We start from the raw sequence: 12,327 nt of genomic DNA on the forward strand, positions 1-12,327 counted from the left end.
GTTTGCAATCTGTTATAACTGTAGGTTTGCCATCATCGGACTCTTCTGTACCCGAGGGCACCTGGGAGATAATGGCTTGAAACAAGCTTGAGAAGGTAAATAAATAGACAAACAGGAACAAAAATGGAATTGCTTGTCTCAGTTCCTACCCCTAATTTAAATAATACATTAACCATATTGGTCAAATTTTTAAAAGATCAGTAACTGAACAAATTCAAGGAGGGTGGGATAAAGGGGAAGGATTATAAAACAACATACTTTGGTTATTTGGATCTTTTTGGAGAACAATGTGAATACTGACAACATTATTATCCTCCATCATTGTTCGTGATAGGCCAATTTTACTGGGCTGATTAGATTATGCTGCAGTAGAGAGGAAATAGTTAATTAAATGGAAAATGATGAACGTTTCATTCTAATCCTTTGTAGGTTTGGAGGGGGAACATACAATGTAGCCGAGAGCAAAATAAAAAAAATGCTTAGGACATGTACAAAAAACTCAGAACACAAAACCTTGAGAAGATCAAAGCAGCAGAGGTGAGATTGAAAATGAAAGTTTGAAGAAATTGTGTCAGGTGAAGTCAAGCAGTATCTTTAGATGCCAAAAATCAGAGATTATTGGAAATACTCAGCCTTCAATTGTCAGAGTTTTGAAGGGAACGCTGCAAAGGGGCGGCAGGCAATAAGTATCTTGGTGAAGGTGGCAGAAATTGAACTTCCAGGTACAATCCATTGATTTCCACACATGCCATCTTCCCCAGATATGTTTCGAACAATCCAGGAATCTAACAACTGCCATGCCCATCCCCTCCCCCCGTATCTTCAGCCATACTGTTTGAACTCCTTCCATCGGGCAGACGATACAAGGCCTTTTACGCCCGCACTTCCAGACTCAGGAACAGCTTCATCCCCAGAGCCATAGCTGCTATGAACAGGTCCTGCTGAGCCGGATGGTCATATCGCACAGTGATCTAGCACAGATCTACTTGCACTTTATTCTGTTTTAAAACTGTTACAATTTGTTTCATTGGGTTGTTTAAATTAATACTGACTAGCTAATTAAATTATTGCACCGTATGGGAGGCACATTCCCAATCTCGTTGTACCCCTGTACAATGACAATAAAGATATATTGTATTGTATTGTATTGTATACATTCATCTGATTCATCGTCCTATCCCCATATTCACTGGCAATGGATATAATGCCACAATAAAAAGAGGGTATGCACAATGACCAGGCATTTTTCACCCTTGCATTAGGTACCATCGTGGACATGCCCTCGGGCTGTTTACTGTATGTTTCTTTTTTTTTCCTAATCAGATGTACAGCACTTTGGTCAACGAGGGTTGTTTTTAAATGTGCTATACAAATAAAATTGACTTGACTTGACTTGACCCTTCACAATGCTCCATCTCCCATTCTGTGACTTCGATAACCCCGGCACCAGTGAGACAACACACCATCCTCGTTATGGCCGCTGATGTCCCTGTCCATAGACGCCATCATTTCTTGCCCTTTATGCTCCTCTATTGTGCAGCTGAGCCACAATGCCACCCTGCCCACACACAGGCAACGGTGAGATTACATGAACCTCCTCATCGAAGCCCCTTCCCCAACCAAAGCCCGCAGTCTGAACATCCGCCATGCACCAAACAACAAGTGTAGTTAATCCCATTTAACCAAGCAATTCCTTTCTAGTATAAGTAGTAGGTGACCTGATGTTGTGAATGTGGGAAGTGAAATATCCTGAGATCCAAAATATCATGTCCAGCATCTGCCCTCTTTTGCTTCTCTATCTTACTGCAAAGACTGCATTTGTACAGTAACATCTCCCTCTGTTGGTAAGCACCGAAACAAGATATTGCATGGCGCAATTATAATGTGTGAGCAGCTACTGTAAATTCTATACAATACAGAAAAACTGATCGGTCTGAAGAAGTGTCCCGACCAAAAACTTCATCTGACCGTTACCTCCACTGAAGCAGCCTGACTCGCTGAGTTCCTCCAGCGTCTGCAAGTCCTGGGGTCTCAAATATTTAGGCATCATCTACATCTGGTGGTGTATCCTTCACATTGCAATAGTATACTTGCCGTCACGGAGTCCCTGAAGATAATTATGAGTTGATTAAGAGGGACACAAGAAACAGCAGATGTTGAAATATTGAGCAAAACACAAAGGGGCAGCAGTGGATTTGCAGAGACCCGGGTTCGATGCTGACTACGGGTGCTGTCTGTACCTAGTTTGCATGTTCTCTCTATGACCGTGTGGGTTTTCTCCGGGTGCTCTGGTTTCCTCCTTCATTCCAAAGATCTTCAGGGTTTGTAAATTAATTGGCTTAGGTAAAAATTGAATACTAGAATACTATCTATTAGGTACATTATTGACTGATGTTATATACGACTGACCAGTTATATTATTTACCAGAGAACTATCTATTAGGTGCATTAATAATTGGAATTTTATATATTAGTTATATTATTTATTGAGTACTATCTATTAGGTACATTATTGACTGAATGGTATATATCAGTTATATTATTTACTAGAGTACTATCTAGTAGGTACGTTATTGACTGGAATATTATATACTAGTTATATTATTTACTGAAGTACTATATATTAGTTATATTATTTACTAAAGTACTATATACGAGTTATATTATTTACTAGAGTACAATTAAGTACATTATTGACTGGAATATTATGCACCAGTCATATTATTTACTGCAGTACTATATATTAGTTATATTATTTACTGGAGTACTATATATTAGTTATATTATTTACTGCAGTACTATATATTAGTTATATTATTTACTAGAGTACTATATACTAGTTATATTATTTACTGCAGTACTATATACTAGTTATATTATTTACTGCAGTACTATATATTAGTTATATTATTTACTAGAGTACTATATATTAGTTATATTATTTACTGGAGTACTATATACTAGTTATATTATTTACTAGAGTACTATATACCAGTTATATTATTTACTGGAGTACTATATACCAGTTATATTATTTACTAGAGTACTATATACTAGTTATATTATTTACTAGAGTACTATGTACTAGTTATATTATTTACTAGAGTACTAGTAGGTACATTATTGACTGGAATATTATGGACCTCGATTGATGCAAAGAAATGAATAGAAAGTACGGAGATTACTTCAGATACTGAGGACCCCATACAGGACGTGGATAGAACGTGCAGAAGAATGAAAATTAAGCCCGCATTAAATCATTGTAACCGTGACTTGAAGTTCCTGGCACTGTTTGTTATAGCGGTAACAAGTATATTGAAGACAACAAGTATATTGAAGAGGAGAGAGGTGAGAGGGGATGGGGTGGGGTCGAGGGGGTGTGAGAGAGATAGAGAGAGTAAGATGGGTGAGTAGGAAGAGGGGGGAAGAGAAACAGATAGAAAGAAAGAGAAGTGAGTCAGGTGAGAGAGAGAATCAGAAAGGGGACGAAGGGAAGAGAGGGGAAGGGAAGGCTATAGAGAGGAGAATGAGAGAGTGGGGGAAAGGTGGAAGAGAGGGGAGCGAGAGAGGGGAGACAGATTGTTACATAGAGAGGGAGGAGCAAAAGACGATGAGACGGGGAAGCGGCAAACACAGAGGAGAAAGAGGAAGGGGAGAGAAAGAGAGAGGAGAGAGAGAGAGAGAGAGAGAGAGAGAGAGAGAGAGAGAGAGAGAGAGAGAGAGAGAGAGAGAGAGAGAGAGAGAGAGAGAGAGAGAGAGAGAGAGAGAGAGAGAGAGAGAGAGAGAGAAAAGGGGAGAGGGCAAGAGAGAGGGGAGAACCACAGACAGACAAAGGAGGGAGGGAGAAGGGAACGGGATGGAAGGAAGGGGAAAGGGAATGGTAGAGTGAAAGAGGGGAGAGCGATGGAAGAGAGAGAGAGTACAAGGAAAGAGGAAAAGAGGTAAAGGGAGAAACCAGAGTGGAGGAGAGGGTGAGGGGGCAACACGGGAGTGAGAGTGAAGAAAAAAGAAATCTGCGTCACTTTTAGACAAGAAAGTCTATTAAAAGCAGTAATTTAATGACAAAAGGTGAAAGCAGATTACGGTTGGTGAAGCTATAGGCTAAGAAATATACGTTCAGAGAAGGAATAAGTCTCAAAAACAAGTTTACCCTTGCCCAAAGGAAATGGAGGTGTTAAAATGTAAAGATGTCGAGGTCGATGTTTTGAGTGAAAGGTGGTGAATTCTCCATGGTGATTGATGATAACGCAATTCAATCTCATTGGTGCAGTGATCGGCCATTGATCTCTTCCAAGTACTATCGCAACGTTTAAGAAACATTTGGACAGGTACATGGATAGGATAGCTTTAGTGGGATATGGGCCAAACGCAGGCAGGTGGGATTAGTGTAGATGTGGGGCATGTGGGACAGCGCGGGCAAGTTGGGCCGAAGGGCCTGCTTCCACACTGCATGACTATAACTCTATCTCTGTGATTCTCTGTTGACGACTCCAATAGTCATGCGGTAAATAAGTCAATTGTGAATAAAAATGATGTCAACATTCGTCTAACAACTGATCAACGTCAGTAGGAAAGAACTGCAGGTTCTGGTTTAAATCGAAGATGGACACAAAATGCTGGAGTAACCCAACGTGCCCACGCTATCCTACATGCCCATCAACACTAATCCCACATGCCTGCGTTTGGCCCATATCCCACTAAAGCTAACCTATCCATGTAGCTGTCCAAATTAGGTTACACTTTCTTATCAATGCACCTCTCTTTCCCTTGACATCAGTCTGAAGAAGGGTCTCGACCCGAAACATCACCCATTCCTTCTCTCCAGAGAAGCTATATGTCCCGCTGAGTTACTCCAGCATCTTGTGTCCATAACTGATCAACGTCGCTCCGTGTGTCACCTTCTGATATGAATACACTTTGAGCATTTGTGTTCATTCTACAAGCTGTAGATACTGGGCTGTCTTCAAAATGGTCAGCGCAGTCCTTCAGGTGACTGATAGCTCCCTGAATGTGATTACAGATACGATTGGTCTGCAAATCAGAGCCCTCTTAATGTGGCAGCCTTGTGGGGATTTATTTGGAAATTTTGTGTTTTCTAAAGAAAATGCAAAACAACTTAAAAATAGCTTGCAAAGCAGGTTCCAGGGTTGGTTCATTAAGTCAGGTTACTTAATTGAATATAACAGAGCGCACTCCAACTGAGTGTCCCAGCAGACCATTCCGCTTCATATAAGGGAGGTCTCATGTAACCAAACTGACACCTTGCAGACAGCGCCTAATGGGTAACTGTGCTTGACGCATAACATGGGCTATCCGGTCATCTTTGTGTTTGAAAGTATCTACTATCCGATTCTTGCCGCAGTCGGCATCACAGGTAAGGAATGGAACCAGTCAATTGGCATGTTTTTGAATGTTCCTAAGTTCATGAGTTCATAAGGTCCAGGAGCAGAATTAGGAGCAGAACCCACCACGTTTAGTTTAGTTTAGTTTTAGACATACAGCGCGGAAACAGGCCCTTTCGGCCCACCGGGTCCGCGCCGACCAGCGATCCCCGCACATTAACACTATCCTATACCTACTAGGGACATTTTTTTAAACATTTCCCAAGCCAATTAACCTACAAACCTGTACGTCTTTGGAGTGTGGGAGGAAAACCAAAGATCTCGGAGAAAACCCACGCACGTACAAACTCCGTATAGACAATACCCGTAGTTAGGATCGAACCCAAGTCTCGCTGCATTCGAGCAACTCTACCGCTGCGCCACCGTGCCGCCCTAACTCTTGATTAGTAAAGTCTACTCTGCCATTCAATCGTGGTTGATCTATCATTCTCTCTCAGCCTCTTTCTTCTGCCTACGCCCTGACACCCCTTTACTAATCCAGAATCGGTCAATCTCCATCTTAAAAATATCCATTGACATGGCCCGCACAGCCGTCTGTGGCAATGAATTCCACAGATTCGCCACCCTTGTGTGAATGGTGAGTACGTTTCCCATTCTCCTCCTTCACCGCAACATCCAAACATTTATTGTCATAGGATGGAAGCAGAGAGAATGTGTGTCTCAGAGATGTTTTACATGCGCGATATACTTCCGCCATCTGCAATAAGAGGCCTCCACTGGACTCGCCCACCCGTTTTTCCTTGCAGCATGCAAAGTGGCGACCATCCCCGACTGCCCGGTACATACCTCCATCCCCACCAGCAACCATTCTGCTTTGGCTGACATTCTCTTATACAAGCACACCCTCACCCTAAGTTTGGACAAAAAGTTTCGAACATAAATATTTCCCTCTCCGCAGATGCTGCCCGAGCCATTACCTGTTAATATCGGCATTTTCTGTCTTTATTTCAGTTGACCTATACTTCATCAGTTAATCCCAGTTAGGCTGCTCGGCCCATCAAGTCTACTTGCGCCATTTAATTATGACAGATCTATCTTTCCCTCTCAACCCCATTCATCTGCCTTCACCCCATTACCCCTGTCACCCGTACTAATGATTAGTAAAGTCTACTCTGCCATTCAATCATGGTTGATCCATCATTCTCTCTCAACCCCATTCTTCTATACTTTTCAGGAAGCTAGTCTTCTTCTTCTTCTTCTGTCGTATGTCTTTTAGACCTGCAGCTCCGTTGAGGCGAGCCGGGCCATCGTGTCTTCGTCCAGGTCTATCAGCCTCGTTCACCATTCGGTGGGCGGTATTTGGGGCAACTGGTGACTATGTGCTCCACTGTCTGTGTTGGGTCCCCACACTCTCAGAAGGCACCGTCCACGAGACCCCACCACATCATCGCTACTCCATAGCGTTGGAAGCCTGTCCTCAAGCGATTGAGGGTTATCCACTGCTTTGGACAAGGAAGCTAGTAATGTGCTTCGACCCTGGCTCTGATTTATTTCTGATTTATTTCCAGAGGCAGGTGATGATTTCCTTTCCCTTTCTGTTGCAGTGAACTTGGTGGCGATCGTAATCCTGTCCCGGGGAAAATGCGGACTCTCCAAATGTATTACTCGCTATCTGCTGGCCATGGCGGTGGCCGATGTAATGGTGGTGACCATCGAAGTCATAATGAAGCGGATCAACAACATTTATTTGCCGATAAATATTTTGTTCATCACGCCAGTCTGTGCCATGAAACTAGTCTTAAAACACGCTGCGCTCGATTGCTCTGTCTGGTTCACTGTGGCTTTCACCTTTGATCGTTTTGTGGCCATTTCCTCTCCAAACCTCAGGCCAAGGTATTGTACCACAAGGACCGCAAGCGTGGTTATCGCAAGCGCGACGGCACTGGCCTGTTTGAGAAACATCCCTTTTTATTTTTCGTATGAACCCAGATATATAATTAACAACATCCCGTATTTCTGCCTTGAAACAGCTGCCTACTCTACCTCGCCTTTCTGGGTGGGCATTGAGTGGTTCGACAGTATCTTAAACCCTTTCGTACCAATCTTTCTCATCCTTCTGTTCAACGCTCTTACCGTCAAGCATATCATGAGGTCCAATAAAACCCGTAGGGCGCTCATGAGTAACATTGATGAAGGCAATGACTCCGAGAGCGAGAACCGTAAGAAGTCCATGATTTTGCTCTTTACTCTGTCTGCCAATTTCATCCTCCTATGGATACCGTATTTTGTACATTCCTTAAAATGGCAAATGAATAACTACAACTACACAGACAAGTATTTCACCAACCCGATATACATCAACCAGCAAACAGGGTTCATGTTGCAACTACTGAGTTCCTGCACCAACACTTGTATCTATGGACTGACACAGAGGAAGTTCAGACAGGAGCTGAAAAATGGGGTGAAATACCTGGTTACACTGAATGGGAGACTCTGCCAATAGGTTTGCAATCTGTTATAACTGTAGGTTTGCCATCATCGAACTCTTCTGTACCCGAGGGCACCTGGGAGATAATGGCTTGAAACAAGCTTGAGAAGGTAAATAAATAGACAAACAGGAACAAAAATGGAATTGCTTGTCTCAGTTCCTACCCCTAATTTAAATAATACATTAACCATATTGGTCAAATTTTAAAAGATCAGTAACTGAACAAATTCAAGGAGGGTGGGATAAAGGGGAAGGATTATAAAACAACATACTTTGGTTATTTGGATCTTTTTGGAGAACAGTGTGAATACTGACAACATTATTATCCTCCATCATTGTTCGTGATAGGCCAATTTTACTGGGCTGATTAGATTATGCTGCAGTAGAGAGGAAATAGTTAATTAAATGGAAAATGATGAACGTTTCATTCTAATCCTTTGTAGGTTTGGAGGGGGAACGTACAATGTAGCCGAGAGCAAAATAAAAAAAATGCTTAGGACATGTACAAAAAACTCAGAACACAAAACCTTGAGAAGATCAAAGCAACAGAGGTGAGATTGAAAATGAAAGTTTGAAGAAATTGTGTCAGGTGAAGTCAAGCAGTATCTTTAGATGCCAAAAATCAGAGATTATTGGAAATACTCAGCCTTCAATTATCAGAGTTTTGAAGGGAACGCTGCAAAGGGGCGGCAGGCAATAAGTATCTTGGTGAAGGTGGCAGAAATTGAACTTCCAGGTACAATCCATTGATTTCCACACATGCCATCTTCCCCAGATATGTTTGGAACAATCCAGGAATCTAACAACTGCCATGCCCATCCCCTCCCCCCGTATCTTCAGCCATACTGTTTGAACTCCTTCCATCGGGCAGACGATACAAGGCCTTTTACGCCCGCACTTCCAGACTCAGGAACAGCTTCATCCCCAGAGCCATAGCTGCTATGAACAGGTCCTGCTGAGCCGGATGGTCATATCGCACAGTGATCTAGCACAGATCTACTTGCACTTTATTCTGTTTTAAAACTGTTACAATTTGTTTCATTGGGTTGTTTAAATTAATACTGACTAGCTAATTAAATTATTGCACCGTATGGGAGGCACATTCCCAATCTCGTTGTACCCCTGTACAATGACAATAAAGATATATTGTATTGTATTGTATTGTATACATTCATCTGATTCATCGTCCTATCCCCATATTCACTGGCAATGGATATAATGCCACAATAAAAAGAGGGTATGCACAATGACCAGGCATTTTTCACCCTTGCATTAGGTACCATCGTGGACATGCCCTCGAGCTGTTTACTGTATGTTTCTTTTTTTTTCCTAATCAGATGTACAGCACTTTGGTCAACGAGGGTTGTTTTTAAATGTGCTATACAAATAAAATTGACTTGACTTGACTTGACCCTTCACAATGCTCCATCTCCCATTCTGTGACTTCGATAACCCCGGCACCAGTGAACTATTAAATTCCAGGTACAATCCATTGATTTCTACACATGCCATCTTCCCCAGGTATGTTTCGAACAATCCAGGAATCTAACAACTGCCATGCCCATCCCCTCCCCCCGTATCTTCAGCCATACTGTTCGAACTCCTTCCATCGGGCAGACGATACAAGGCCTTCTACGCCCGCATTTCCAGACTCAGGAACAGCTTCATCCCCAGAGCCATAGCTGCTATGAACCGGTCCTGCTGAGCCGAATGGTCACATCGCACAGTGATCCGGCACAGACCTACTTGCACTTTATTCTGTTTTAAAACTGTCACAATTTGTTTCATTGGGTTGTTTAAATTAATACTGACTCGCTAATTAAATTATTGCATCGTATGGGAGGCGCATTCCCAATCTCGTTGTACCCCTGTACAATGACAATAAATATATATTGTATTGTATTGTATTGTATTGTATACATTCATCCGAATCATTGTCCTATCCCCATATTCACTGGCAATGGAAATAATGCCACATTTAAAAGAGGGCATGCACAATGACCAGGCATTTTTCACCCTTGCATTAAGTACCATCGTGGACATGCCCTCGAGCTGTTTACCATCACCCTTAACAATGCTCCATCTCCCGTTCTGTGACCTGGATAACCCCGGCACCAGTGAGACAACACACCATCCTCGTTATGGCCGCAGATGTCCCTGTCCATTTACGCCATCATTTCTTGCCCTTTATGCTCGTCTATTGTGCAGCTGAGCCCCAATGCCACCCTGCCCACACACAGGCCACGGTGAGATTACAAGATCCTCCTCATCGAAGCCCCTTCCCCAACCAAAGCCCGCAGTCTGAACATCCGCCATGCACCAAACAACAAGTGTAGTTTATCCCATTTAACCAAGCAATTCCTTTCTAGTATAAGTAGTAGGTGACCTGATGTTGTGAATGTGGGAAGTGAAATATCCTGAGATCCAAAATATCATGTCCAGCATCTGCCCTCTTTTGCTTCTCTACCTTACTGCAAAGACTGCATTTGTACAGTAACATCTCCCTCTGTTGGTAAGCACCGAAATAAGATATTGCATGGCGCAATTATAATGTGTGAGCAGCTACTGTAAATTCTATACAATACAGAAAAACTGATCGGTCTGAAGAAGAGTCCCGACCAAAAACTTCATCTGACCGTTACCTCCACTGAAGCAGCCTGACTCGCTGAGTTCCTCCAGCGTCTGCAAGTCCTGGGGTCTCAAATATTTAGGCATCATCTACATCTGGTGGTGTATCCTTCACATTGCAATAGTATACTTGCCGTCACGGAGTCCCTGAAGATAATTATGAGTTGATTAAGAGGGACACAAGAAACAGCAGATGTTAAAATATTGAGCAAAACACAAAGGGGCAGCAGTGGATTTGCAGAGACCCGGGTTCGATGCTGACTACGGGTGCTGTCTGTACCTAGTTTGCATGTTCTCTCTATGACCGTGTGGGTTTTCTCCGGGTGCTCTGGCTTCCTCCTTCATTCCAAAGATCTTCAGGGTTTGTAAATTAATTGGCTTAGGTAAAAATTGAATACTAGAATACTATCTATTTGGTACATTATTGACTGATGTTATATACGACTGACCAGTTATATTATTTACCAGAGAACTATCTATTAGGTGCATTAATAATTGGAATGTTATATATTAGTTATATTATTTACTAGAGTACTATCTATTAGGTACATTATTGACTGAATGGTATATATCAGTTATATTATTTACTAGAGTACTATCTAGTAGGTACGTTATTGACTGGAATATTATATACTAGTTATATTATTTACTGGTACTATATATTAGTTATATTATTTACTAGAGTACTATATATGAGTTATATTATTTACTAGAGTACTATTAGGTACATTATTGACTGGAATATTATGCACCAGTCATATTATTTACTGCAGTACTATATATTAGTTATATTATTTACTGCAGTACTATATATTAGTTATATTATTTACTAGAGTACTATATACTAGTTATATTATTTACTGCAGTACTATATATTAGTTGTATTATTTACTAGAGTACTATATACTAGTTATATTATTTACTAGAGTACTATATACCAGTTATATTATTTACTAGAGTACTATATACCAGTTATATTATTTACTATACTATACAACAGTTATATTATTTACTAGAGTACTATATACCAGTTATATAATTTACTAGAGTACTATATACTAGTTATATTATTTACTGGAGTACTATTAGGTACATATTATTTACTGGAGTACTATATATTAGTTATATTATTTACTAGACTATTATATACTAGTTGTATTATTTACTAGAGTACTATTAGGTACATTATTGACTGGAATATTATATACCAGTCATATTATTTACTGGAGTACTATATATTATTTATATTATTTACAAGAGTACTATATACTAGTTATATTATTTACTAGAGTACTAGTAGGTACATTATTGACTGGAATATTATGCACCAGTCATATTATTTACTGGAGTACCATATACTAGTTATATTATTTACTAGAGTACTAGATATTAGTTATATTATTTACTAGAGTACTATATACTAGTTATATTATTTACTAGAGTACTATTAGGTACATTATTGACTGGAATATGATATACCAGTCATATTATTTACTGGAGTACTATTAGTTATATTATTTACTAGAGTACTATATACTAGTTATATTATTTACTAGAGTACTATATACTAGTTATATTATTTACTAGAGTACTATATACTGGTTATATTATTTACTAGAGGACTATGAGGTACATTATTGACTAGAATATTATATTATTTACTAGAGTACTATCTAGTAGGTACATTATTGACTGGAATATTATATACCAGTCATATTATTTACTAGATTACTATGAGGTACATTATTGACTGGAATATTATATTATTTACTAGAGTACAATACAATACAATACAATATATCTTTATTGTCATTGTACCCAGGGGTACAACGAGATTGGGAATGCGCCTCCCATACGATGCACTAATTT

The 12,327-nt window shown here is 40.4% G+C and overlaps 1 protein-coding gene across 1 annotated transcript; it reads left to right on the plus strand.

Annotated features, from left to right (window-relative positions):
• The first annotated feature begins 5,304 nt into the window (after window positions 1–5,304).
• On the plus strand, window positions 5,305–7,845 carry LOC144610386 (putative G-protein coupled receptor 139). The gene is made up of 2 exons (XM_078429021.1): window positions 5,305–5,374; window positions 6,947–7,845. Exons 1-2 carry the CDS (start codon window positions 5,305–5,307, stop codon window positions 7,843–7,845), a joined length of 969 nt encoding a protein of 322 aa, XP_078285147.1.
• The last annotated feature ends 4,482 nt before the right edge of the window (window positions 7,846–12,327 follow it).

The sequence above is a fragment of the Rhinoraja longicauda genome, chromosome 36 (assembly GCF_053455715.1).
Source record: "Rhinoraja longicauda isolate Sanriku21f chromosome 36, sRhiLon1.1, whole genome shotgun sequence".
NCBI lineage: Eukaryota > Metazoa > Chordata > Chondrichthyes > Rajiformes > Arhynchobatidae > Rhinoraja > Rhinoraja longicauda.

What these genes read in the sequence shown, in the direction of transcription:
- LOC144610386 (XM_078429021.1), top strand. Translation starts at nt 5,305, where the DNA reads ATGGGCTATCCGGTCATCTTTGTGTTTGAAAGTATCTACTATCCGATT. An exon ending in TGCCGCAGTCGGCATCACAG is followed by an intron (nt 5,375 to 6,946) that starts GTAAGGAATGGA and finishes TTTCTGTTGCAG; the next exon opens with TGAACTTGGTGGCGATCGTA.